This window comes from Sus scrofa, chromosome 11, assembly GCF_054392235.1.
Source record: "Sus scrofa isolate SSC_HxYL_T2T_F1_AM1 chromosome 11, Sscrofa_HxYL_maternal_Yorkshire_Landrace_v2.0, whole genome shotgun sequence".
Classification (NCBI taxonomy): Eukaryota; Metazoa; Chordata; class Mammalia; order Artiodactyla; family Suidae; genus Sus; species Sus scrofa.
In genome coordinates, this window is record NC_139393.1 from 3332943 (window position 1) to 3357740 (window position 24798).

Consider the following 24798-nt stretch of genomic DNA (forward strand, 5'->3'; position numbering starts at 1 on the left):
CCTTGACTGCACCCACAGCATGTGGAAGTTCCCAGACCAGGTATCCAACCCACATCACAGCAGTCACGTGAACCGCTGACATAAGAATGCTGGATCCTTAACCTGCTGCGCCGCAAGAGAACTCCTCCCCTGTACCAGCCCAGGTAAGAGTTTTTATCTTGAACGGACGGTGAACTCTGTCAGCCACTTTCCCTGCCTCTGTCGAGACAACCGTGAGATTCTCATTAGTGCGCGTATCGCAGTGTTTTGCGAGTACCTCCATCCTTGCATTGGAGTAAATACCACTTGGTTTTGGTGTGGGATCCTTTTTATGTATCTTGGATTCAGTTTGCTAACATTTCGTAGACGATTTTTGCATCTGGATTCATCAAAGATATTGGCCTATAATTCCTTTTTATCTAGTTTCTTTGGTTTTAGAATCAGGGTAATGTTGGCTTTATAAAATGAACTTGGGAGTGTTCCCTTGTCTTCAGTTTTTTGGAATAGTTTGAGGAAGGTAAGAATTAGCTCTTTTGTATGTTTGGGAGACTTCCCCTGTGAAGCTGTCCAGTCACGGACTTTGGTTTGCTGGAAGCTTTTCTTTTCTTGTCTTGTCTTTGCAGGGCTGTGCCTGCAGCACATGGAAGTTTCCAGGCTGGGGTCCAATCTGAGCTGTAGCTGCTGCCCTACACCAGTTTACGGCAACACCAGATCCTCAGCTCACCGAGCGAGGCCAGGGATCCTTACGGATACTCAGCAGATTCATTTCCACTGTGCCATGATGGGTCGGAACTCCTGCTGGAAGCTTTTTAAAATTACAAATTCAGTTTTACTCCTAGTGATCAGTCTGTTTGAATTATTTCTTCTTGATTCACTCTTGGCAAGCTATATGCTTCTAGAAATTTGTCCTTTTTTTCCCTAGGTTGTCCAATTTAATGGCATGTAACTGTTCATAGTATTACAGTTTTTCCAATCTCTTTGGTATTGGTTGCTTTTTTTCCTCTTTCCTATTTTATTTGGGTCCTCTCTTTTCTTCTTGGTGAGCTTTGCTAGAGGTTTGTCAGTTTTATCTTTCAAAAAAAAAAAAAAAAAACAAAAACAAAAAAACAGCTCTTGGTTTTATTGATCTTTTCATTGCTTTTCGATCTGTTTTACTTATTTCCTCTCTGATCTTTATTATTTCCTCCTCCTGCTGACTTTGGGCTTTGTTTTTTTCTTCTTTTTATAATCCCTTTAGGCAGTAGGTTGGGTTATTTATTTAAGGTGTTTCTTGAGGAAGGCCTGGATCACCGTGACTGCCCTCTCAGGATACCTCTGCTTTATCATCTCATAGATCTTGGGGAGTTGTGTTTCCATTTTCATTTGTTTTGAGGTATTTTCTGCCTTTTTTTTGGCTTTTTGCCATTTCTTGGGCTGCTCCTGCAGCATATGGAGGTTCCCAGGCCAGGGGTCGAATCGGAGCTGTAGCCACCGGCCTAAGCCAGAGCCACAGCAACTCAGGATCCGAGCCGCGTCTGCAACCTACACCACAGCTCACAGCAACGCCGGATCCTTAACCCACTGAGCAAGGGCAGGGATGGAACCCGCAACTTCATGGTTCCTAGTCGGATTCGTTAACCACTGCGCCACGACGGGAACTCCAATTTTCTGCTTTTTTCTTGAGTTCTTGCATGTTGTTTGCTCTCCATATGTTTCTTCTTTTTCTCATTTTCTTCCTTCTGTAACCGCTTTCTGATTTCATACAGGTGAGGTTGTAAAAAATGCCTGGTATCATTTCTGGCCTCTTAAATTTTTGAGAATTGTGTGGTGGCTTGGCACGTGATCTCTTCTGGAGATGGTTCCATGTGTACTTGAGAAGAATGTGTATTCCAGTGTGGGATGTGATACCCAGTCGTGAAGTCCGGCGCATCTGTTGTAGCATCTAAGACCCCCCTTCCCTTACTGCCTCGAAAATCTGTGCACTGATGCAGGTGGGTGTGAGAGCCCCTCCTCCTGTCGTACTGTTAGCGTCTCCCTTTGGTCTGTTGGCATTTATTTGCGTCATGTTTGCAGCTGTTCGTGTGGACGCCGGGCACCCCTTAACGCGTGGGAGAGTCTCTTCTGGCGTGATCCCTGTATCATGACACACTGCCTTTGTCTTCTGATACAACTTTTATTTATTCGTTTGTCTTTCTTTTCTAGGGCCGCACCTGAGGCGTATGGAGGTTCCCAGGCTCGGGGGTCCACTCAGAGCTGTAGCTGCCAGCCTGTGCCACGGCCACAGCAACATGCCTGCGACCTACACCACAGCTCACGGCAACGCCGGATCCTTAACCCACTGAGTGAGGCCAGCGATGAGACCTGCGTCCTCATGGATGCCAGTCAGGGTCATTAACTGCTGAGCCACGATGGGAACTCCCGAGCTTTGGCATGAAAGGCTATTTTGTCTAAATGGCGCAGTGCCCATTTTCTTGTTCTGTTGGCGTAAGAGACCGTTTTCATCCCTTCGCCTGCTGTGGGTGTCCTCGGTTCTGAAGTGAGACGCTTGCAGGCGGCAGGTCTTCTGACTGGAGCACTTAGTCCATTGTTTAAGGGAATTCTCTTACTTCCTGCTATTTCATTGCGTGTTTTCTGGTTGTTTTGCACTTCTTCTCTGTTGACGTCTTTTTGTTTCTGCTTTTATAGTCTGATGATTGTCTTCAGTAGTGGGCTTGTTTTCCTCTCTTTGTAGCTTCTGTGTATCTGTCGTTTTTTTGTGATTGCCGTCGGGTTTGTAAAGGTTGATCTATGGTAGCTACTTGTTTGAAACTGATAGTGATTTAAGTCACTGTTCTGAACCATCTACGTTCTTTTACTCTTCTCCCCATTTTGTGATTTTGATGCCCATATTTTCACATTTCATGTTTATCTCAACTTCACTGTAGTTATAGGTGCTTTTACAATTTTTTTGTCTTTTAATCTTTTTATTAGCTTATTTGACTGGTTGATCCTCAGTTCTTTATACCTGCCTCTCCTATTCCAATTTTCTCTTTCCTAGAAATTCTTTGCTTTCCCACTTAGACAAGACCCTTTAACATTTCTTTTGGGTAGGTTTAGTATTGATGAATTCTTAGTTTTTGCTTAACCTCTCCTTCTACTCTCTTTTTTTTTTTTTTTTTTTTTTTGTTTCAGGGCCACACCCGTGGCATATGGAGGTTCCCAGGCTAGGGGTCTAATTGGTGCTGTAGCTGCCGGCCTACACCAGAGCCATAGCAACGCCAGAACCGAGCCGCGTCTGCAACCTCACTAAGGCTCACGGCAACGCCGGATCCTTAACCCACTGAGCGAGGCCAGGGATCGAACCTGCAACCTCATGGTTCCCAGTCGGATTCAGTTCCACTGCGCCACGACGGGAGCTCCCTCTCCTTGTCTTCTCAGTGATCGCCTTGCTGGGTAGAGTAGCCTGGTTGCAGGCTTTTCCTCTTAGGACTCTGACTACATCCTGCCACTCCGTTCTCACCTGCCACGTTGCTGCAGAGAAACAGCTGACAGCCTTATGGGAATTTCCCTGTGTATGACGTGTTTTTTTCCTGCTGCCTATAGAATTCTCTCTTTGGCATTTGCCATTGTAATTACGATACGCCTGTCTGGGGGTCCATTTACGTTCATCTTCTTTGGGGCCCTCTGTGCTCCCTGTCCCTGGACAGCAGTTTCCTTCCTCAGGCCTGGGCAGTTTCCCGCCATAACTTCCTCTGTGAGTTCAGGTGAAAGTCACTCGTTGTGGTAACGGATGGGGTGTCCTTACAAGACTGTGTCTGTCCAGGGCCTTTGGTGGGAGAGCTGGGTTTGATGCGGATGAAAGTTACATCTTTTCTCAGGGTAGGCAGCTCTTGCCGTGGTGCGCGGAGGGACTGAGCTGGCTCCGGGTGAAAGGTGGGCCTCCCTCCTGCTCAGTGGCCAGCAGCACACTCTGGGGCGAGGTCTGATCACAGGCTGCTGCACAGAGGCCCTGCGGGTGGGCGTGGGCTGCTCCGTCCTCTCCAAGCCTGTGCTTCCGCTTCTCCCTGCACCAGGACCCTTGTCCCAGAAGCAGGCGCTGCGGAAGCAGGAGGGAGCCTGTGCAGGCTGTTGAGCATGTCAGCTGCAGAGAAAGGTCCGAGCTGTCGCCTGAGCACCGACCGTTCAGGGCCCGTGGTTGTTCCCTCGGTCCACTCAGACACAGCCTCGGGTGAAAGTCCCCTCTGTCCCTCGAAGTCACTGTCCCCAGCCTCTGCTGCCCCTTCCTCAGCATCAGCGGCCGAGCTTTCTCCTGGTGGTGGCTGCTGTAGACCCCGTGCCCCGCTGTGTCACTGAGCAAGCAGGGCTGGGGCGAGTGCCTGGTGGGGCCGTGTGCCGAGGCGGCCACGGGAGACCTGGCAGCAGCAGCAGTGGCAGCGTCTTCAGCCTGGTCTCTCCTCTGTGTCTCAGGGCTCGTCCTCCCCGACGCGTCTCACATTCTCCCCACTGTGTCTCAGCGGCGTCACCCGTGGCTCCGTGGCTCTTAGCTGCACAGCGCAGCCTCGACAGCCCTCTTCTAGCCGACTCTCCTCACTGCCACCTGCTCCCTGTCCCTCCCCCTCACCCCCAGGGCGCCCCCGTCCCCACCAGCGCGACAGACCGAGAACCCCCATTAACCAGCACTGCACGGGGCAGGCCGCCTCCCGGGTTCTCCCGACGCGGGACCCTGCCCCCCCACCCACCCCAGGCTCCTCAGCTGCCCGTGCGGTGATGACGGGGGAGGAGACCCCGGAAGAGGCTGCCCTTCTCGTCCCACCCCATCACGTTACACCGAGGGTCCGAACACCATCTCTCCCTGCTCCTCCTGACCTCGGGCCAGGGCAGTGTTGCCTGTGAAGTCACTGTCACCGCCCCGCCCCCCCATCCCGCACGACCTGGGAGGACGTCAGTGGGCCGCCCTCCGTCAGGGGAGGAGCCCCAGAAGCACCCAGATTCCCTGCAGGGCGTCTGCCCCCTCATCTGCCCCACCGTCTGCAGCAGGGTGGGCCCTGGGCACGCGCCTCATACTCCGCATTACAGCCCAGCACCGCCTGCCCGACGGCTTTGCTCAAGCTGTTGATGTTCTGGTCACTGAGGGCTCGCTCACTGACTCCCCCGACGCAGCCGCCCACCCCCGTGCCTTCCTGGGCGTTCTCTCACTTTGTGCTACACGATGCTCCCGGCCAGCCCCAAAGCAGCCTTTGCCAGGACACCCTGGTCCGCCTAGAGGAGGGGCGCAGACCAAGGTCCGGGCCCCTGTGCTCCCCACTCCCAGGACTGAGGGGGGTTTAGAGAAAAGAGGCGCTGTCGCGACACAGTGTTGGTATCACCCCCCTTGGGGGACGAGGGTGACCTTCCGGAATATAAAGCACAATTTTCTGACTTGTTTCTTGAATACAAATGACATGCGGTAAGATAGAGGCGATGATACAGGGTGTGCGTTTTGAAACCACAAAGCTGTGCGGAAGTGTGAGGTATTGGTGTGGAGGGAGCCTGTAGGCTCCTGGACGTGGCTCCCTGAGTCGGTCTGGAAAGAGAACAGACTGCAGGGCGTTTCACAGAGAACTGACTCATTCACCTGCCATCTCGCCTCGTCTTATCTGATGTTTGCTCCTTTTTAAAAACTCTGTCAAGTTATAACTTTCCATCTCTATTTGCGTACAGCTTCTGGCCAGAAGTCATAAAAATAAGGCTGTTTCTTTTCTGGAAAGGAGAACAGAAATGAAGCTGTGTAGTCATTGAAGGTACCCGCTTGGAATGCTGAAACCCTGGGCTGTAATGCTTCCTTCCCCCCGGAATTCCTTGTGCAGACACTGGAGGTGGGGGCACAGGATCCCTAACCCCGGGTGGACACGTGACGCTCAGCTTCCGTGGCTGTGGTGACCGCGGGCCCCAGGAACCACCCTGGCTACCGGCGATCCCGCACCCCGTTGCTGGCTGTGCCACCGTCTAGAGGCGCTCCTGGGGACAGCATGGAAAGCTCTCCGCTCCGCAGTGGCGGTCGGGCCGGCCTCTCCAGTGCCGTGGGCATCGTCGGGATGCGACAGAGGGACACGCACAGGTGCGGGGGTCCCCACGGCCCCAAGTCCATGTCTACCCCCACCCTCGACGGACCGACTCTGAACGTCCACGGAGGAAGACGTGGGGTCGGACGGAGGAGGCGGCTCACTTGCACAAGGTGGGGAGACAGGACCCCCGGCCCAGCCCCCGGCAGGCGGAGGGTCCAGTGGTTCGTTTCTCCTAGTTTCGGAAAGATGAGACCCGAACCTAAAAGGCCTGCAAGGGCCGTTCACTCAGGAATTCCGTGTGGTGATGTCTGGGACGTCGGCCTGTGCTTTCCTCTCAGTTCCGTGGTGTCGTCTTACTTGTTAAAGACCTGAGGCCATTTTGAGCTGGTTTTCGTGAGGCTGCGTCCCAGTTTCATTGAGGTACGTGCAGCTGTCCAGTTCTCCCAGCACCACTTGCCAGAAAGCCTTTTTCCTGTTTTATATTCTTGCCTCCTTTGTCGAAGATTAGTTGACGGCAAGTGTCTGGGTTTAGGTCTGGGCTCTCCGTTCTGTTCCATTGGTCTGTGTGCCTGTTTTGGCACCAGTAGCACACTGCCTTGATGACTGTGGCTTTGTAAGGTCGTCTGAGGTCTGGGAGAGCGATGCCTCCTGCTTGGTTTTTCTCCTTCAGGATTGTTTTGGCAGTTCTGGCTCTTTTATGGTTCCATATAAATTTTTAGATTGTTTCTCCTAGTTCTGTGAAGAATGTCATGGGTAATTTGATAGGCACTGCATTAAATCTGTAGATTGCTTTGGGGGACAAGCCCATTTTAATGATATTAATTCTTCCAATCCAGGAGCATAGGATAGCCTTCCGTTTCTTTGAATCCTCTTTTATTTCCTTAATTAATGTTTTACAGTTCTCAGCATATACATCTTTCACCTCCTTGGTCAGGCTTATTCCTGGGTATTTAATTTTTTGGGGTGCAATTTTAAAAGGTATTGTTTTTTGTCTTTTTTTTTTTTTTGGTGCCTTTTCTAGGGCTGCTCCAGCGGCAGATGGAGGTTCCCAAGCTAGGGGTCAAATCGGAGCCGTGTCCACCAGCCTACGCCAGAGCCACAGCAACACAGGATCCGAGCCGCATCTGCAACCTACACCACAGCTCACGGCAACGCTGGATCCTTCACTCACTGAGCAAGGCCAGGGATTGAACCCCCAACCTCATGGTCCTAGTTGGATTCGTTAACCACTGCGCCACGACGGGAACTCCTAAAAGGTACTGTTTTTCAATCCAGCCATCCCAGTCCTGGGCACATATCCAGACAAAACTACCATTTAAAAAGACACATGCACCCCTACGTCACCACAGTATTATTCACAATAGCCCAAGACATGCAGCAGCCTCAGTGTCCATGGACAGCTGAATGGATTAGGCTGATGTGGTACATACACATGATGGACTAGTGCTCAGCTATAAAAAAACAAAATAATGGCATTTGCAGCAACATGGATGCAAGTGGAGATTCTCATATTAAGTGAAGTAAGTTAGACAAATACCGTATGATATGACTTACACATGGAATCTAATATACGGCACAGACGAACCTGTCTACAGAACAGAAACAGACTCACAGCCGTGGAGAGCAGGCTTGTGGCGGCCAAGGGGGAAGGGGAGGGAGTGGGGCGGACGGGGAGTCGGGGTCAGTGGATGCAAACTGTTACACTTAGAACGGATGCGTCCTGGGGCCCGTGCAGCACAGGGAACTATATCCAGTCACCTGCGACGGAACATGATATGAGAGAAAGAATGTGCGTATATGTATTCATATGTATGACTGGCCACTTTGCTGTACAGCAGAATCTGGCGGACCGTTTAAAAATTAAAAGAGTTCTGGCCAAGAGAGGAGCAGGGAAAGCCATTCTCCAAGGAAGGTGCGACCTCTGGTCCCTCCCAGAAGTTCTGCCTCCTCGCGGGCACCACCAGCGAGAGCCTTGCTCCTCACACACTCAGTGTGTGCGTCTCCCTAGAAAACCACTCAGCTGCTGAAATGACCGTCACAGAAACTCCAGGGCGTGTTCACCAGAGCACACCTACCCAATTTTCTAGTACGTGCTTTACAAAACCGCAAAATGAATGAAAATGCCCTATGGTCATGGTTTATTTTAAGCAAAAACTAAGTTCTATTCCCAAGAAAAGTGATGCTTAAACCAGAAAACAACCGTGAGGACAGAGTCCAGAGTCCCCTGCCCCCCAGAACCGCAGCCCTTGCCAAGGTGGGCTCGGCAGGTGTGGCCCTCTTGTGTTCAGTCGAGGATAAGTCACTGGGTCACCTGCTTATAACACCTACCCCGTTATGTGCTGCGGATGCATTGAAAACTAGCTAAAGACATAACTTCAACCTGCACATTAGGAGAAAGTGTTTTGAGGTCAAATCGCTTTGTCGCCCTTGGGCAATGAAGCGACTTTCTCAGGTCACAGCTAAGCAGGAAGCAAGAACTGCAAACCAAATTCTGTCTCACCAGGCGACTGCTTCGTTCTTCCTGAGGAAGGAAATACTGTTTTAACTACAATTTCAGTGTCTCCAAAGGGGTCTAGAGTTTTGAGAGGAAAAAAAACTACAGGGTGTTTAAGAAAAGCTGGTGCTGCCCCCCGAGGTCCCCGGGCAGAGCTCCCTTGGCCCCCCGGCGCCTCCAAGGCCACGAGGAAGGAGCACCGGGCAGAGGAGGCCGAGGGCCCGGGGGCCCCAGCCCCCACCAGGGCGCCCAGAACGCTGCGCAAGCTCAGCGCTCCCCTGGGACGTGTGGGATTCAGAGATCAAAAGCCCCCTGCGCCTGCTCTCAACGCGGAAGATACGAGGGCGAAGCACGACGCGTGTTGTCCCGCCTCCGAGGGGCCTGGCGCCCGGCTGCACCGAGCGAACGAGGACGCGGAGGAACGGGGTGCTAACCGGAAGGGCTCTGTCCTCTCCTGCGCGTCAGGACATTCTTAACACCCACCTGGGAAGTGGGTCCACAGACGAGACAAAGCACCTGCCCAATTACATCTTCATAAAAGAGCAGCAGCCACCACACCATCTATGCTCTCACATCACGACTTTGTCATCTTCCCACCACTCTTCCCGGGGTGCCCTGGTGCCAGGCTGAGCCGTCACCCCCGACCGTGCTGAGCGAGGCAGGCCGGTCGCATGTATACGAGGAGAGGAGGCGCCACTGCTGGTCTTACACAGACCAGCCCTGTACAGTGACAGACAGGCACGTACCCTCCCCACGCCCCCTCCAGGCCCAACCCCCATACAGTGACAAACAGGCACAAACTCTCCCCACGCGCCGTACAGGCACGAACCCTCAGAGAGACCCCTCACTGACTGGCATGAGACTGGAAGCTCTTTGCTGAGTGCACTTTGATCAGAGAGGCTGAGGGCCCGGCTGCACACAGAAAAGACCTGACGGCCTGCAGCCGTGCTTGCACTTCCTTGAAACACTTGTGAGGCCTTCTGTGAAAAGCCACGGCGGTCACTCCACAGTTAATATATCAGTGAAAACACCTAAAAATGATCCAGAACGTGACACAGGAAAACACGTGCGGTGATAGGTCACCAGGAAGACTAAATTAGGTTCTGACTGTTCAGTGGGCAGAACTCCACCCCAATGCCTTGGAATTTCTAACAGGTGCACAGCAAGGCTTTCCTACAGGAAAAAGAGATGCGTTCTTCAGGCCAAAGGACACATTGCAACCTATTGCCATCTCACGGCACAGGTGCTGAGGACTGGTAGTATTTCCCAGTGGAGTGTTGGTAAGGTTTGGAAAGCTGAAGCCGGAAATGGCCCACGTAAACAAATGAGAGAAGGAACGTGTGATGTGGACGCAGTGAATCCGAGCGAGTGCACAGCTAAAGCCTCATCTCTTCCAAGAGAAGACTGTGCAGAGGGAACAGCAAAGAGCTTTCCAGCAAGTGCCAGGAGAAGCACGAGCGGCGCAGAGGACGCACGAGACAGCGGCTCGCGGGGCTCACCTTCCACCATGAGCAGGGGCTCCTTGCCCCCGCCGTGCGCCAGCATCTCCCGCCGGTAGCGCTCCCCCGCCGCCCTGGGGAGACAGGGGACATCAGTGAGGCCCCGTCCCCGCCCTCGTCGCGTTCTGAGAAGCTGCCCCTGCCCCCCGCCCCTCTAACAGTCTGACTGCAGCGAGCAGTGTGCTGTGCCCAGGAGGGCAGGTGATGTAGGCGGGCAGCCCGTGTGTCCCCGGGGTCGTCGAGGGCGGGCACGCTCGCTCTGTCGAAAGGACTGTTCAGGGGACGTGTCCCTAGAAAATCAGTCCCTTCTCCGGCACCTTTTTAGGATTATTTTAAAGGGAGGCTTTAAATCACGCCATTCTCTCCCAAAAGCATTCGAGACGGCACCCGGCAGCCACACAGAAGGAGCTCGACGCGGCAGGAGAGGGTTCACCGGCAGGAGGCCTTTCTCCTTTTGCTGCTCCGCAGCCAACGCGCTCAGGGAGCGGCAGCGCCCGCCCCACGGGAAGCACAGAGGAGTTTTGACAGAAACTCTCGTCTTGAGTGAGTGGCTCCTCAAGACAAGCGGTTTCACGCTTAAAAAATAAAAAAACCGAAAACCCCGTTCCTTTCGTGGAAGTGACTAAAGGTAATAAATGATGGAGTTTTCACTCCACCGTTTCTGGAGCAATTTTGTGAACACGGTCTCTGGTCAGAAATGTTGATGGCATCTCAGTATCAAAAGCACACTGTCATCAAACCTAATCTTGACGCCATCCTGAAGGGAGCGCCCAGGCAACGTGTGCCCCGACGCGGGAAACGTGGGCGGAGGCAGGGGCTCGGGGACCAGGGACCGGGGACGGGCTGCTCGGCCCCGGCCTCCAGTGACTGGCTGGCCGCAGCTCCGCTGCCTGGCTTCCTGGCGGGGCTTCCCGCCTGAAGACTTTTCAGAACTGGGACCAGAAAGGATCTTGTGACCCAGCTGAGACCCTTCCTGGTCCAACGAGTATTTTTACCAGCTTATGTTTACATGTCTATACAGCAGCTGCCTGTCTCGGCGAGACTGCATCTGCTGACGATAGAGATCCTGGGGAATGTGTATTTAAGAGTGTGGTTTTCTAGTAAAGTGTGATTCTATTAAACGAGATAATATTTGCCTATTTTAAAGAAATCTTCAGTAAAGAACTGTAATCCCCAGAAGTGATTTATGGTACTCAATTCTGGCTTTAGATCCTTTGAAAATAATGAAATCTAAAGCGCAGACCCAGTGTCTTCAGTGGGCGGAAGACAGAATAGCATGAGGATACCAAGCTGTGAAACATTTGAAAATTCTGTGACACCAGATTCAAGGTCACAAGATCCTGGAAAAGGATGTGACTGTTGACCGCTGAGAAAACCCCAGCCGCTGTGAACCCCATGCAGAGTTGAGGTTGGGGCTGGGGGAGGACAAGGAATTAGCAGACTGTTCTCACTGTAGCCCAGTCTGTTCGCTGCGAAGCCTTGAGCAAATCGCTTACCTCCTCTGAGCCTCTGTTTCTTCTAAATCACCTGCTCTGCCAAGGCTGCTGTGACTGTAAGGGAACAAGCTGCTACAGGAGGCCTCAGCGCTCCCAACGTCTAAGGGCCACTAACCCTAAACCTCATGTGTACAGCGAGGCTGCCTAGGCTCTGCCGTCTGTGTCATCTGCATGCTGACGAGATGAAAAGCTTGAAAGCATGGCTAGACCGGGCTTGCTTTCCAAGGACTCAGGACGCAGGAGCCTGGCTGCCTCTGGCTCCTTGAGAGAGGCCCATGGGGCACAGGGAGCCAAGACCAGGCCCACCACACACCCACCTCCATCGCAGGGAGGGAGGGGCACCAGGGGTCCCCAGGAGAGCCCCCCACCCCAGGCCAGCACAGGGACACTCCTGCAGGCTGGCTTCGGAGCAGGCTCTGACTTGGCCGGCCCTGCCCGGCTACGCAGGCACTCCCGGGAGGACGCGTTCCACAGATGGAGCGGACGGGTGCTGTGTCCACAACACCCCCAGGCCTGCTCCCAGGAGGGGACGCAGAGGCTGGGCCCCGGCGGTGCGGGCGGGGGCAGTGGGGCGAAGAGGGGGCAGCCCGCGAGAGCCCTCCTCCGCTTACTACCTGTTGAAAGGATCCTGTAGGAAACACTCTCTCCAGACCATGGAGGCCACCGCCCGCGACATCAGGTATGAGTAGTACTTGGCACCGTAGCCCACGAGGTGGCTGAACCGCAGCTGCCAGGCCTGCCAAACACAAGAGCACACGAAGCGGTGAGTCTCCGTCCAGACGTCCTGGGGGCTGGGCGGAGGCAGAGGAATCCGCAGCGTTGTCACGGGCATCACTCACGATGTCACTGCTCCCCGTTTCACACCTCCCAGGGGCTGCGGTGTGTGCCCACGACACCCCGGGTGGGAGCCCTGAGCCCGGAACTCCCTGAACTCGGAGCGTGGTTGAGTTTGGAGAGGGGCCTTTAACGAGGTGCTGAAGTTACAGTGAGGCGCGGGGGGCCAGGGGTGGGGGGCGCTGATCCCGCAGTCCCCAGAGATGAGGGGGGGATCACGGAGGCCAGCCAGCCGGGAGGCGGCGTCTGCGAGCCCGGGACGGAGGCCCTGGGAAAGCCAACCCTGACGTCTGCATTGTCCAAGTTCACTGGGCTAGAAGACCCCAGACACAGCAGCCGGCGTGTTGGTGACAGCAGGTGGGAGGTCACCCCAGTTGCAGACTGCCTTTGAGGACAGAGATGGAGTGACTGGCCGGGTGAGTTCGGAGGGGCCCACCGTGCTCTGTCTGGGAAGCTTCCAGAGGCCCTGCTCTTTCCCTGGACCTGAACACGGAGCACAGCTCGGTCCTGGCTGCCGGGGAGGGAGCGGGCCAGCAAGCGCGGAAGCTGCTCCCGGCCCATCCACGCGGCGCGGCTGTAAAGGCTGCAGCTGCGGAAGCTGCGCTCCCGAGCCACGGCTGTACCTGAAAATGCTGACTCTCCCAAGACAAATCTGACGTGTGTGCCACAACCGAGCCTTCCCGGGCTTGCTCACCCGACATTACCCGCTCCGGAGTGAAGCCTGAGGTTTGGACGGTGGTGGTCAGCATCTAATGACCCTCCCTCCCGGAAGGCGAAGGAGGACCCTCACCGCCCATGCTCTGAACTCGACAGTCCCCCCCAACCAGCCGGCGGCGGCGGGGCAGGCCCGAGGGCAAGGCCGTGGCCGCTCACCGGTGTGTCCTGGGCCCCAGGACAAGCGCGCTGCCCGGGCTGGCCGCGAGGAAGGAGGCCCGGCCGGGGTCCCAGGCTAGTGGGGAACACGAGGCTGTCCCGGTGGAGGGAACAAGGACCCTTGGGATCTTGCCCACCCCCCCCCTTCAACCAGGAAACAACTGGAGCAGGGGGCTCGCGAGTCATGCCCCCTCCTCCTGGCAGGGCACCTCGCGGGGTGCCTCTGGGAGGGCGAGCCCATCAGCTGGGGCCCAGGTGCCGCCGCCCAGCAGCCCGGGGCCAGTGGAGGGCAGGGAGGCAGGGAGAGGCCTCCCCCCAGGTCCTGGGAAGGCATAACTGAATTGCTCTCTTACAGCAAACTGGGAGTGGCTGAATTTGCACCCGCAAGATTGAGTCTTTGGGGTTCGTTTCTAACACACACACACTCTGGATACAGCCTCGCTACACCCTGTCCCGGGGCGGGTCTGCATCAGGCCCAGCGGTCGCGTGCCCACTGGTGTGCTGTGGCCGGTGGCACTGTCCTGCCTGGCTCTCACGCTGCTGCCGCTGCTGGAAACCCCACGACCGCCAGCACCCAGGTGAGGGGACCTGCCTGGGAAAGGTTTCCGGGTTGGTGATCTGCCAAGACGAGTCCGGCAGTCCTCACAGTACAGAGCCGAGTGGCATTTCGCTGGGATTCGAGCTGAATGCCGTTTTGTTCTGCCTTGAAAGCCGGCCTGCTTCAACAGCAGCGTTGGATTTGAACTGAGACATTTCGACGCGCCTTCGTTTCATCAACTCATAACCGAGTTCCTACCTCAACAGAGCAACCAACTCTAAGACCTTCCAGAAGCGTGCAAAGCCGCGCCAGGGCCTCGGTTTCCCGGCAGCCCGGCCGCCTGCGCGCAGACCCCTGGGGGGACGCGCCCCGGGCCGGGCTGGCCTCTACTGCAGGTGTGAGTTCGGGGCCACGCCCTGTCCACACCTCGAGACAGGCCAAAAGCGTCCACCGGCCGGCACCTTTCATCAGCGGTCTGTAAATTCACGGCACAGGAGCACCCGCCGTCCCGCGGCTGTCCGACCCCAGACGGCCGACGTGCGGTAGTTCGCGTCATCGTAATCCTTGTCAGGACTCGCTCGTTCATCAGGGGAACGAGGGCAGCAGCTGCTTGTCGTCTGTGGCATTACGACATCCTCTTCCTTTTATCTCAGGGCCGCCTTCTGCAGGGCCTCCGCCAGGTGGACAGAGGTGTTCGCCGGCCCTCCGAGCCCAAGGCAGGGATCCGATCGAAACGCACGGGACACCCAACCCTCCGCGTTGCTCTTACTCTGAGCAGCCGTGTGGACCTTCCGGTCCCCGCACAACCCCACCACCTGCGTGTCGAGTGAGAAGCTGAGCGATCCGCCCAAGGACAGAGACGGGAGGAGCAGGAGGTGCGCGTGGCGGCGGTAACGGCCCGGACCCTGCGGGTGAGCCCGGGAGGGTCCAAGTGGGGACAGGCCGAGACAGAGGGGCAGAGCCGCCGGGGGCAGACTGCACTCGATGACTGCGTGCGACCAGCCAGCCCCGCTGCTCTCAAGGAGCCCCCCATCTCTGCACTTCCAGCTGCCGTGCACCATGCATCTTGCTACGTTTATGTTGACACAGTCTTACTACTGGAATATTAAACCAGAGGAGAACAGCAAGGACAGCACTGCTTCCTTGGTCGGGGTTGCACTGATTGGAAATTCCCTTCCTTAGCAGGGCCCACAAGGCTGAGCACGGTGCTTGGAACAGCAGGAACTCAACAGCCGCGTGCTCGCTGGATGGATGGATGGATGGACAGACAGCTTGGACACCACAGGATTCTGTCACAGTGACACTCAGTGTCACCGACACGCAACTCTGGAAGCAGCATCAACCAGGAGTAACACCCACAGTACAAGCAAGAGGACAGTCACTCAGAAGAAAATTTGGACCTCAGGCTGTTAATGACAGGTCCTTAGAAAAGACCTCCTTACACCACTTGACAGTTGGTGTTAAGACCTGTGAGGCTGGTTTTGGCACCGGGTCAGTTGGGACTTTGTGCAGAGTCTGGGTAGTGGTCCCTCGAGGGGTTCAATCTCCTTCAAGCTGCACAGACTCTGAACAAGCAGCAGGCCAGCGGTGGCCTGTGCCTCCCTGTGCACCTGCTGTGAGCAGGGTGACAACGGGGGTGAGACAGAAAGCGACACATGCCTGCCTGGTCCCTGAGGACGCACAGACCGCCGGGGCCTCTCCTGTCCCAGTGGACACCCCTGCTGCCGTGGGGATCACACCTTCCAGCATCCGGCAGTGTCTCCTCCCCTGCAGAGAGCAGACGGGCAGTCTCCTGTCTGCCTTCCCGCGTTTGTCCTTTTTAAAATGTGTGTGTGTATGTATGTTCCATGAGTTGATACAGGCTAGTGTTTCTAATTCAATAAAAAGTCACCATTGACATTTTAGCAAAACCCGTGAAACAGAAGTGCCAAACAAAGAGGAACTGTCAGCATGACTGTAACTGCTCTGAGGCGCAGCTGTTGTGGCCCCAGGCTCCGGTGGCCTCCAGGATTCTGTCCTCCGCTGACGCCTTTGTGAAATCCCCTGGCCCTGAGCGCAGGCGGGACCAGAGCCTTGCTGCTACCAAGAGAACACCGCAAGGAGCAGGGCTGTCACGGCCACCATCCGTGATGGCACAACGTCTGCCAGGCTCGCAGACTCGCTCCAGAAACCCTCCTGTTGCCTAGGAAACCAGCGGCCATGGGAGAACCCAGCTGGCAGGGATCTGCCGGCACCCCGTGGGATCTGGGGGGTGCGGGGGATCCAGGAATGGGGTGGCCTCTGGGACGCAGGGATGCCCAATAGCTGACAGCCGGCAAGGAGCCGGGCCCCTCAGACCCACACCTGCACAGGTGGAGCAGCCACGTCCCCAGAAGAGCCCGTGGTCCAGGCCACACACACCCTGTGTGTGGAACTGGGACCTGCGAGCGGGTCTGGCATTAGCGTCGTGGTAGTTTGTTAACGGCACCAGCAAACGGATATCATTCTCTATTTCAGAACAGAGCTGTGTTTAGAAATACCGATAAGAGATGGGCCCGAGACGGCGGAGGAGCAGGACATGGGCCCGGGGTCCCACGTTCATGTGCAAAATAAGCCACAGGCAGAACGATTCTCACGGAACATGTACGACGCGGGCAGGAGCCCTCAGACTTGCCAGAGGGCAAGAAAACCTCCACCCAACCGGAGGGAAGAACGGAAGAAAACAGGAGAGAGAAAAGGCAGTCAGGCCAGGACCAGCGCTCCCCAGGGAGCCGAGGAAGAGGAAGGGAATCGTGCTGGGAGGGAGGGCCCCCAACTGACCGCGGGCGGAGGGGCGCCTCCAAGCCTGGAGAACAGCCCAGCAGAGGGACTGAGGCGGGCAGAGCCGAGACGGCCACCCGGACCACTGCTCCTGCCTCCCGGTCCCCACGGCCCGAGACGCTCGGGAGGGGGCTGGGCACTGAGACGCGGGCTTTGGGGGTCCGTCCCTCAGCCCCACAGAGAGGACCTGGCAGGCTGTGTGGAAACAGCCTGAGGGGCTGGGAAGCCTGCCAGGCAGGAGGCCTGGGCCCACCGGAGAGGCAAGACGCCACTGCTGGGGGGCAGAAGCAGGGGCACTACCACCCCAGGAACTTGCTTTTCTGCGCCCACATGGACTCCCAGGCAGCAGGCACCACTGCGGTTCCCGGGGGTGCAGGGGCAGGTACAGACCACAGCAGCCACGGCCAGCTCCAGAGCTGAGCACGGCCTGCGGTCTCGTCGTGCACCTGGCCACCACCTGCCGCCTCCCTAAGAGCACGTGCGGCCTGCTGCCACCGCTGCCAAAGCCCTGCAAAGAGGCACCACCTGCCACCCCAACCTCCCCAGGGGTCACTGCCACAGCCAAGGGCCCGTGACCAGGTGCCCCCCGCCTCCCTCTGTCCACTCCCTGGGAAGGTGCACACGCTGTACACCAGTGAACAGCCTGCACATGCTGAGCAAAGAGCAAAAGTCCCGACCCAACGCAGTCCTCACCTCCAAGAAGAGGAAGTCTCGGGAGTTCCCATCGAGGCTCAGCAGCAACAAAGCCACCTGGCATCCATGAGGGTGTGGGCTCCATCCCTGGCCTCACTCAGTGGGTTAAAGGATCTGGCGTTGCTGTCAGCTGGTGTAGGCCACAGACACAGCTCAGATTTCTCACTGCGTGGCTGTGGGGTAGGCTGGCGGCTGCAGCTCCAGTCCAACCCCTAGCCCGGGACCCTCCATATGCCATGAGTGTAGCTCTCAAAAGAAAACAAAGAAAAAAGAAAAAAAAAGAAGCTGTCACATGCTACCGAAGCTCTCGCATATAAATAGCCCTCCAGAGCTGCAGTAGTAGCTGCTGCCCCTAAACTCACAGACTAAGAACACTAAGCAAAATGAAGCAGCACAGGAACCATTCCCAGCTAAGAGAACAGGAGCGTTAACGTGAATGTGCACGCGATGAGAGACACCTCTGCCGTCTCAGAGACGTCGAGTTCAAAAGGAAGGAAGGTGATGAACATACTGACGGAATCAAGAAAGAGATGCCGATTCCTGCAAAGGAACTAGAAGCTCTAAGAAAAACGAGACTCTTCATTTGCAGAGACACAAGCCGAGTTAGCGTGTGGAACAGCAGAATGAACACTGCAGAGGAACAATGAGTAACTTGGGAGAGAGAAGCACAGAGGGCCCCAAACAGACCTGCGCCAGGACGTATTATAATAAAAATGGTAAAAGGTAAAGGAGAGGACTCTGAAGGCAGCAACCAAAGCTGAAAGAACGCAGCAAGACCAACCCCTGAAAGGGCTCCTCTGAGCAGGAAAGACGACGGACGGCACAGGACGGAGGCAGTCGCAACTGCAAAGTCATCATCTAAGTGGTGATCACACAAGGACGCGCAAAAGGACACCCAGAAAGAAGTAAAAACGCACAAAATGGGAGGAGAGAAAGACAGCCTTGACTTTGCTTTCCTTTAAAGAATGCGTTTGATCCTATCGGACTATCAGGCGGAAGCAGGCAGATATAAGGAGGGATTAACACACCTGTAAAACAGGAGACCACACATCAAAGCCAAGCCCTACACTGACAAAAGCTAGAGAGAGGACACAAGCATAAAAGAGAACCATCCACCCAGAAAGAGAAAGGAACAAAGGAGAACGAGAATCAACTGGAGACAAAGTTTAAAATGGTGGTAAAAACCAATACTTTCCTTAAATGTCAAGGGACTGAATGCTCCAGTCAAAAGACAGAGTGCCAGACGGGATAAAACATAAGAGCCTGCAACATGCTGTCTACAAAGACAGTCACCTTAGGGCAAAGGACACTCAAAACTGCAAGTGAGGGGATGGGAAAAGATACTTCGTGCAAATGGAAGGAACAGGAAAGTGGGAGGCGCAACACTCCCATCAGAGAAAATATCCATCAAGACAAAAGCCGTAAAGAAAGATAATGAAGGACACTACCTAATGATAAAGGGATCAATTCAAGGGAAGGATTTTATACTCATCAATATATATTCCCCTAATATAGGAGCACCCAAATTTACCCAACAAATACGAGCAGACATAAAAGGAGAGATTGATGGGACTACATGGGACTACAGCAATAGTACACGAATTTAATGCCCAACTCACATCAATGCGTGGATCCTCCAGACGGAAAATCAATAAGGCGGAAGCACAGAGAGCCCCAAACAAGATGAACCCAAAGAGACCAGCACCGAGACATCATAATAAAAATAGCAAAATTTAAAGCTATGGAGAGGATTCTGAAGGCAGCAAGAGAAAAAGAGTTAATTGCAAAGGAACCCTCATAAGGCTGTCAGCTGATTTCCTATCCGCTAAATATCAGCAGTAGTTTCTGACTACAGAAATGCTACAGGCCAGAAGAGAGGGGCAAGGTATATTCAGCATTCTAAAAGGGAAAAATTCACAGCTTAGAATACTCCACCCAGCAAGATTACCATTTAAAACAGAAGGAGAAATAAAGAATTTCTCAGACAAACAAAAACTAAAAGAATACAGCAATACTAATCCCATTTTAAAAGAAGTATTGAAAGGTCTCTTCTAAATAGGAAAGAAGTAAGAAGATACAGAATGGAGGATATCACAGTTGGAAAGTAATTGCTTAAGCCAGTATCCCGATTAAAAAAAGAAAAACTCTTTGTGAAAGCAATGATAAACACAAGGAACAGCAAAAGGATAACCATGAAGATGTAAAAGGATGCCAGAATCATAAAATGTGTAGAAGAGTTAAAAAAAAAAACTATACTCTCTTTTTAAGAATGTGTTTTAAGATAAGGAGAGGATTCTAAAACCAAGAGCTGATTCCTTGAAGGGATAAACAAAACTGACAAACCTCTGGCCAGACTCACCACAAGGAAGAGACAGAGAGAACCCAAACAAACAAAATAAGAAACAAAAAGGGAGAAATCTCAAATGATACTGCAGAAATTAAGAAAAAAGACACTATGAACAATTACATGCCAACAAAGTTGACAACTAGCGGAAATGGGCAGCGCTGTGGAAACCTACAGCCCATCGCAAGCGAATCAAGAAGGAACAGACCATGTGAACAGACCTATCACTAGACCTGCAATCAAACAGGTCATTTTGATAACTACCCTCAAAAAAAGGCCAGGACCAGATGGCTTCACAGGCGAATTCTATCTAACATACAAAGAACAACTTCTCAAATTCTTCCAAAAGAATGAAGGAGAGGGAATACAACCAAAGATAGTCTATAAAGCCACCATCGCCCTCATACCAAAATCAAAGATTCCACTGCAAAGGAAAATTACAGGCCGGTATCTTGGATGAATATAAATGCAAAAATTCTTAACAAAACTCGAGCGAACCAAATCCAATACACATAAAAAAGACCATGTATCACGCACAAGTGGAATTCATCCCAAGGTCAAAAGGATGGTTCAGCACAAGCCAAGGCATCAATGTCATACACCACATTAACAAAAGCAAAGTTGAAAAGCCCCGCGATCAGCTCATTAGATGCAGAAAAAGCATCTGACAAAATTCAATAGCCATTCATGATAAAAACTCTTACGAAAGTGGATATAGGGATAACACATTTCAGCATAATAAAAACTATTTATGACAAACCCACAGCTGAAAGCCTTCCTGCTAAAGTGTGGAAGAAGACTTACTTCATACTAAGTGAAGATAAAGAAATACCACCACTTCTATTCAGCATAGCATTGGAAGTCCTAGCCACAGCAATCAGACCAAAAAAAAAAAAAAAAAGAAAGAAATACAAGGTATCCAAATGAAAGGGAAGAGGTAAGATTGTCACTATATGCAGATTACATGATACAACATACAGTAAACCCTACAGACTCCACACAAAAACTACTAGATCTGATAAAGGAACTCAGCAAAGTAGCAGGATAGAAGATTAACATTCAGAAATCAGGTGAATTTCTGTATACTAACAATGAAATACCAAGAGGAATGTAAAAAGGCAGTACTTTTAAAAATTGCACCCCCCCCCCCAAAGAAACAAACCCTAGGACTAACCTGACAAAGTGAAAGACTTGCACACGGCTAAGCAGAAAACATTAATAAAGGAAATTAAAGAAGATTCAAAGAAATGGAAGGATATCCCATGGTGCTGGACTGGAATAATTAATATTCTTAAAATGGCCATATTACCCAAAGCAATTTAGAAATATAATTCTATCTTTATCAAATTACCCATGACATTTTTTTTCACAGAACTAGAACAAATAATCCAAAAATGTATATGGAACTATCAACGACCCAGAATTGGGAAAGCAATCCTGAGGGGGAGAAAACAACACAGAAGGCATAACCCTCCCAGACTTCAGACGATACTACAAAGCTACAAAAATCAAAGCAGTGTGGTACTGGCACAAAAACAGACATATGTATCAGTGGAACAGAACAAAAAGCCCAGAAATAAATCCACACACCTATGGGCGATTAATCTTTGACAAAGGAGGCAAGAATATACAAGGGGGCAAAGACAGTCTCTTTGGCCAGGGGTGCTGGGAAAGTTGAACAGCTGCATGTAAATCAGTGAAATCAGAACACACCCTGACACTATGCACCAAAGTAAAGTAGCTTAAAAACCCAAGGCGTGACACTACAAAACTCCTAGAAAAGAACGTAGGGAAACATTCTCTGACATAAAGTATACAAGTGTCTTACTAGGTCAGTCTCCCAAGGCGACAGACAAAAACAACAACAAACAGCTGAGACCTGATCCAAGTCACGAGCTTTTGCACAGCAAAAAATAAATTAAAAAACGAAAAAAACCAAAAGACAAACTATGGAAGGGTAAAAAATAGTAGCAGTGATGCAACCAACAAGGGTTTAACTTCCAAAACATACAACCGTTTATACAACTCAACAATAATATAACAACCCAATAAAAAATGGGCAGAAGACAGACCTAAATAGACATTTCTCCAAAGAAGACATACACACGGCCAGTAGGCACATGAAAGGATGCTCAGCATTACTAATTATTAGAGAAATGCACATCAAAACTACAATGAGGAACCACCTCTCGCCAGTGAGAATGGCCATCACTGAAAAGTCTACTCGAGTTCCCGTCATGGCGCAGCGGAAACAAATCCCACTAGGATCGAAGACGCAGGTTCCATCCCTGGCCAGTGGGTTAAAGATCTGGTGTCGCCCTCGAGCTGTGGTGTAGGTCGCAGACGCAGCTCACATTTGGCGTTGCTGTGGCTGTGGTGTAGGCCAGCAGCAGCTACAGCTCTGATTCAACCCCTAGCCTGGGAACCTTCATATGCCGTGGGTGTGGCCCTAAAAAAAATAATAATAAAGCAAAAAAATAAAAAGTCTACATTCCCTGGCCCAAGAATTTTCCCATGCTGCAGGTGTGGCCAAAAAAAAAAAAAGTCTACAAATAACAGATGGTGGAGCTGGTGTGGAATAACGGCAACCCTGCTACACTGTTGCTGGGAGTGTAAACTGATGCCGCCATGGAAAACAGAATGGAGGTTCCTCATAAAAGTAAAAATAGAATTACCATATGACCCCACAATCCCACTCCTAGGAATATATTCAGACAAAACCTTCACTCAAAAAAAAAAAAAAAAATACACGCACCCCAATGTTCACAGCAGCACCATTCACAACAGCTAAGATATGGAAACAACCTAAATGTCCATCAGCAGGTGAGTGGATCAAGAAGATGTGGTGCATATGCACAAGGACTACTACTCAGCCATAAAAAAGGACAAAACAACGCCATTTGCAGCAACACGGATGCCACCAGAGACTCTCACACTAAGTGAAGTATGTCCGATAAAGAAAGACAAACACCATTACCAGTCACTTACACGTGGGTCTAAAACTCGGCACAAGTGGTCCTTTCCACAAAGCGGAAGCAGATCATGGACATGGAGAGCCAGGGCTTTGGGGAGATGAAGTGTGATGGACGAGGAGTTTGAGGTTGCAAGATGCAAATGGTTACAGTTAGAATGGGTAAGCAATGAGGGCCCACAGCCCCGGGAACTAGATCCGATCTCCTGGGGGAAACATGATGGAAGATCATATGAGAAAAAGAATGTGTATATGTGTGCGTGAGTGGATCACTGTGCTGCCCAGCAGAAACTGACAGAACACTGTAAATCAACTCTCATTAAAAAAGGATAAGCACAATTTATCTTCACGTAGAAATAAACACACATGTACACGAGCACACATACACATTAAAGCTTGTTTGAAAAGACAAATTTTAACTTAATCTTAAAAAAAGGTAAAAAGCCAAGTCTCTGCTTTTTGCTCTGTGTTATCTTATAATCTCAATTAATACCTCTGGGAAAAGAGCTGAATTGCAGCAGTATTTTGTAACCTGGTAATTGGGCACCACTCCAAGTCTTTGTTTAAGTTCCCCAAGAGTTTTGGTGAAAGCTGAAAATAAATATCCATACCATTCCGTTTAAAAATAATAACATAAAACATGACACAAATGAACCTACCTACAAAACAGAAACGAAGACACAGAAAGCACACTTGTGTTTGCCAAAAAGGAGGAAGAGGGAGTGGGATGGACTGGGAGTCGGCGTTAGGAGACGCAAACGATTACATTTAGACTGGACGGGCAGTGAGGTGCTACTGTGTGGCGCAGGGAACCATGTCCATTCTCCCAGGAGAGACATGATGGAAAATAACACCTAAAAAGGAATGTATGTATCTGCAGGACCGAGTCACTTTGCTGCAGAGCCGAAATTGGCACAGGGCCATCAAATGACGGTCCTACCAGGAGAAGCAGGCTCAAAATGCGGGTGGGAACCTCTCTGTCCAAGCATCTAGTTATGGGACCTACTGCTCCCCACGAATGTGAAAGTTTTAACATCTTGAGCTGAAGTTCCTGACCCCCAAGAGGTCCGCATGCTGAGTTCCCGTGTGTATATTTGTACCCTGTAACTTGTGTATTAACTTCCATCCTATCAGCTTTAACACCTATCAAAACACACCCCAGAGCTATTTTTATAGCTAAAAAGGACAGCTCTTGTGCAGATTAGTATGAGCAGGTATTAGATGAAGGAGTTGAAATGTTGTGACCCGGGCGGGGGAGGAACTCAGGGACCCGTGGGGAGCACAGAGCTCACAGCTGCAGCAACCTGGTTGAAGTTTCGGAATATTAAGTCTAATTAAGTCTAAGTTAAAATGTAAAAACTACTGTCCAATATATAAAAATGTTACCAGCCACAAATCCCTCTCCATATTACCAGAAGCGCCAATAGGAGAATTTTATAAGATCCTAATCTCAACTAGAAACCATTTCATCAGCTAATGGTAGACTTATGGTTTGAGGAGACTGGATGCAGGCTAATAAGAAAACATTATTCCTGACCAAATCTCTTTAGGCAAAAATAGTAACACAAAATACTAACTCGGAGTGTCTCTTTATCATGCCAACCTCAACTGTCGATTCTATTTATATGTAAATACTGGGGAAAAAACCGCTCTGCCAAACAAAACTTAAACTCCCTGGAAATTACCTATCAACAGCTAATCCATGAGCCAAACAAAGATATACACAATTCCAGTGGAAATGCATGTATTAGATAAAATATGGAAAAGTAACGTTAATCTTATTAAATGAGATAATTTAGGTGAAAAGCAAAAAGTACAGAACTGGGACCAAGACATGCTGGGCTTTTTCTTCCTAATCAAAGCTCCTTAATCCTGCTTTTTCCTTTGTCTGTACCATCTCAAGGAAAAAACAGGGCAGATTCTTCATGCTGAAGGAGCCTACTATGACTCGTAAATTAATGTCCATTATATAAGCTTTAACACATATCTGAATACACCACACAGCTATTTTTACAGCTAAAAAGGAAAGTTTTGTACAAGCTCTCGGCCGAGCAGTGAGGACTTCCACAGAAAACGAGGGCGCTGGTCAGGAGGGCGCCCCCCCGCCAGAACGAGATACACGCGGGCAGCGCTGGTGGCGACGCATGTGCCAGAAGAAAGGGATACGGACACAGAACAAAACTCACAACAAGGCAACAGAGTCCATACCTGTCAATAGTTACTCTCAATGTAAATGGGCTGAATTCTCCAATCGAAAGTCACAGATCGGCTGCGTC

General features: G+C 51.7%; 1 protein-coding gene and 2 long non-coding RNA genes across 8 annotated transcripts in view; 2 read left to right on the forward strand and 1 right to left on the reverse strand.

Moving 5' to 3' along the window:
- LOC146398466 (uncharacterized) overlaps positions 1-15625 on the forward strand; it is a 41175-nt gene extending 25550 nt beyond the window's left edge. The window contains exons 2-5 of one of the 2 annotated variants that reach the window (XR_014819003.1): positions 11184-11376; positions 11918-13755; positions 13889-14590; positions 14898-15625. This is a non-coding gene — a long non-coding RNA (uncharacterized LOC146398466). Of the gene's footprint in view, positions 1-11183; positions 11377-11917; positions 13756-13888; positions 14591-14897 lie in introns of those variants that run through there. The other variant, XR_014819004.1, reaches the window with a different exon arrangement.
- MIPEP (mitochondrial intermediate peptidase) overlaps positions 1-24798 on the reverse strand; it is a 111457-nt gene that overhangs the window by 12666 nt on the left and 73993 nt on the right. For 4 of the 5 annotated variants that reach the window (XR_014818988.1, XR_014818991.1, XM_084981273.1 and 1 more), the window contains 2 exons: positions 12085-12206; positions 9975-10048 (listed from right to left, as the gene is read on the reverse strand). The exons of the other annotated variant lie outside the window; for it this stretch is intronic. Coding sequence is in view for 2 of the 4 variants with exons in the window: in XM_084981273.1 (XP_084837399.1) it covers positions 9975-10048; positions 12085-12206 (196 nt within the window). In the remaining 2 variants the exon portion in view is untranslated. The remainder of the gene's footprint in view (positions 1-9974; positions 10049-12084; positions 12207-24798) is intronic. 5 annotated transcript variants of the gene reach the window in all.
- Positions 6966-11153, forward strand: LOC146398467 (uncharacterized). The gene is made up of 2 exons (XR_014819006.1): positions 6966-9213; positions 9269-11153. It is a non-coding gene; the product is annotated as an uncharacterized LOC146398467 (long non-coding RNA).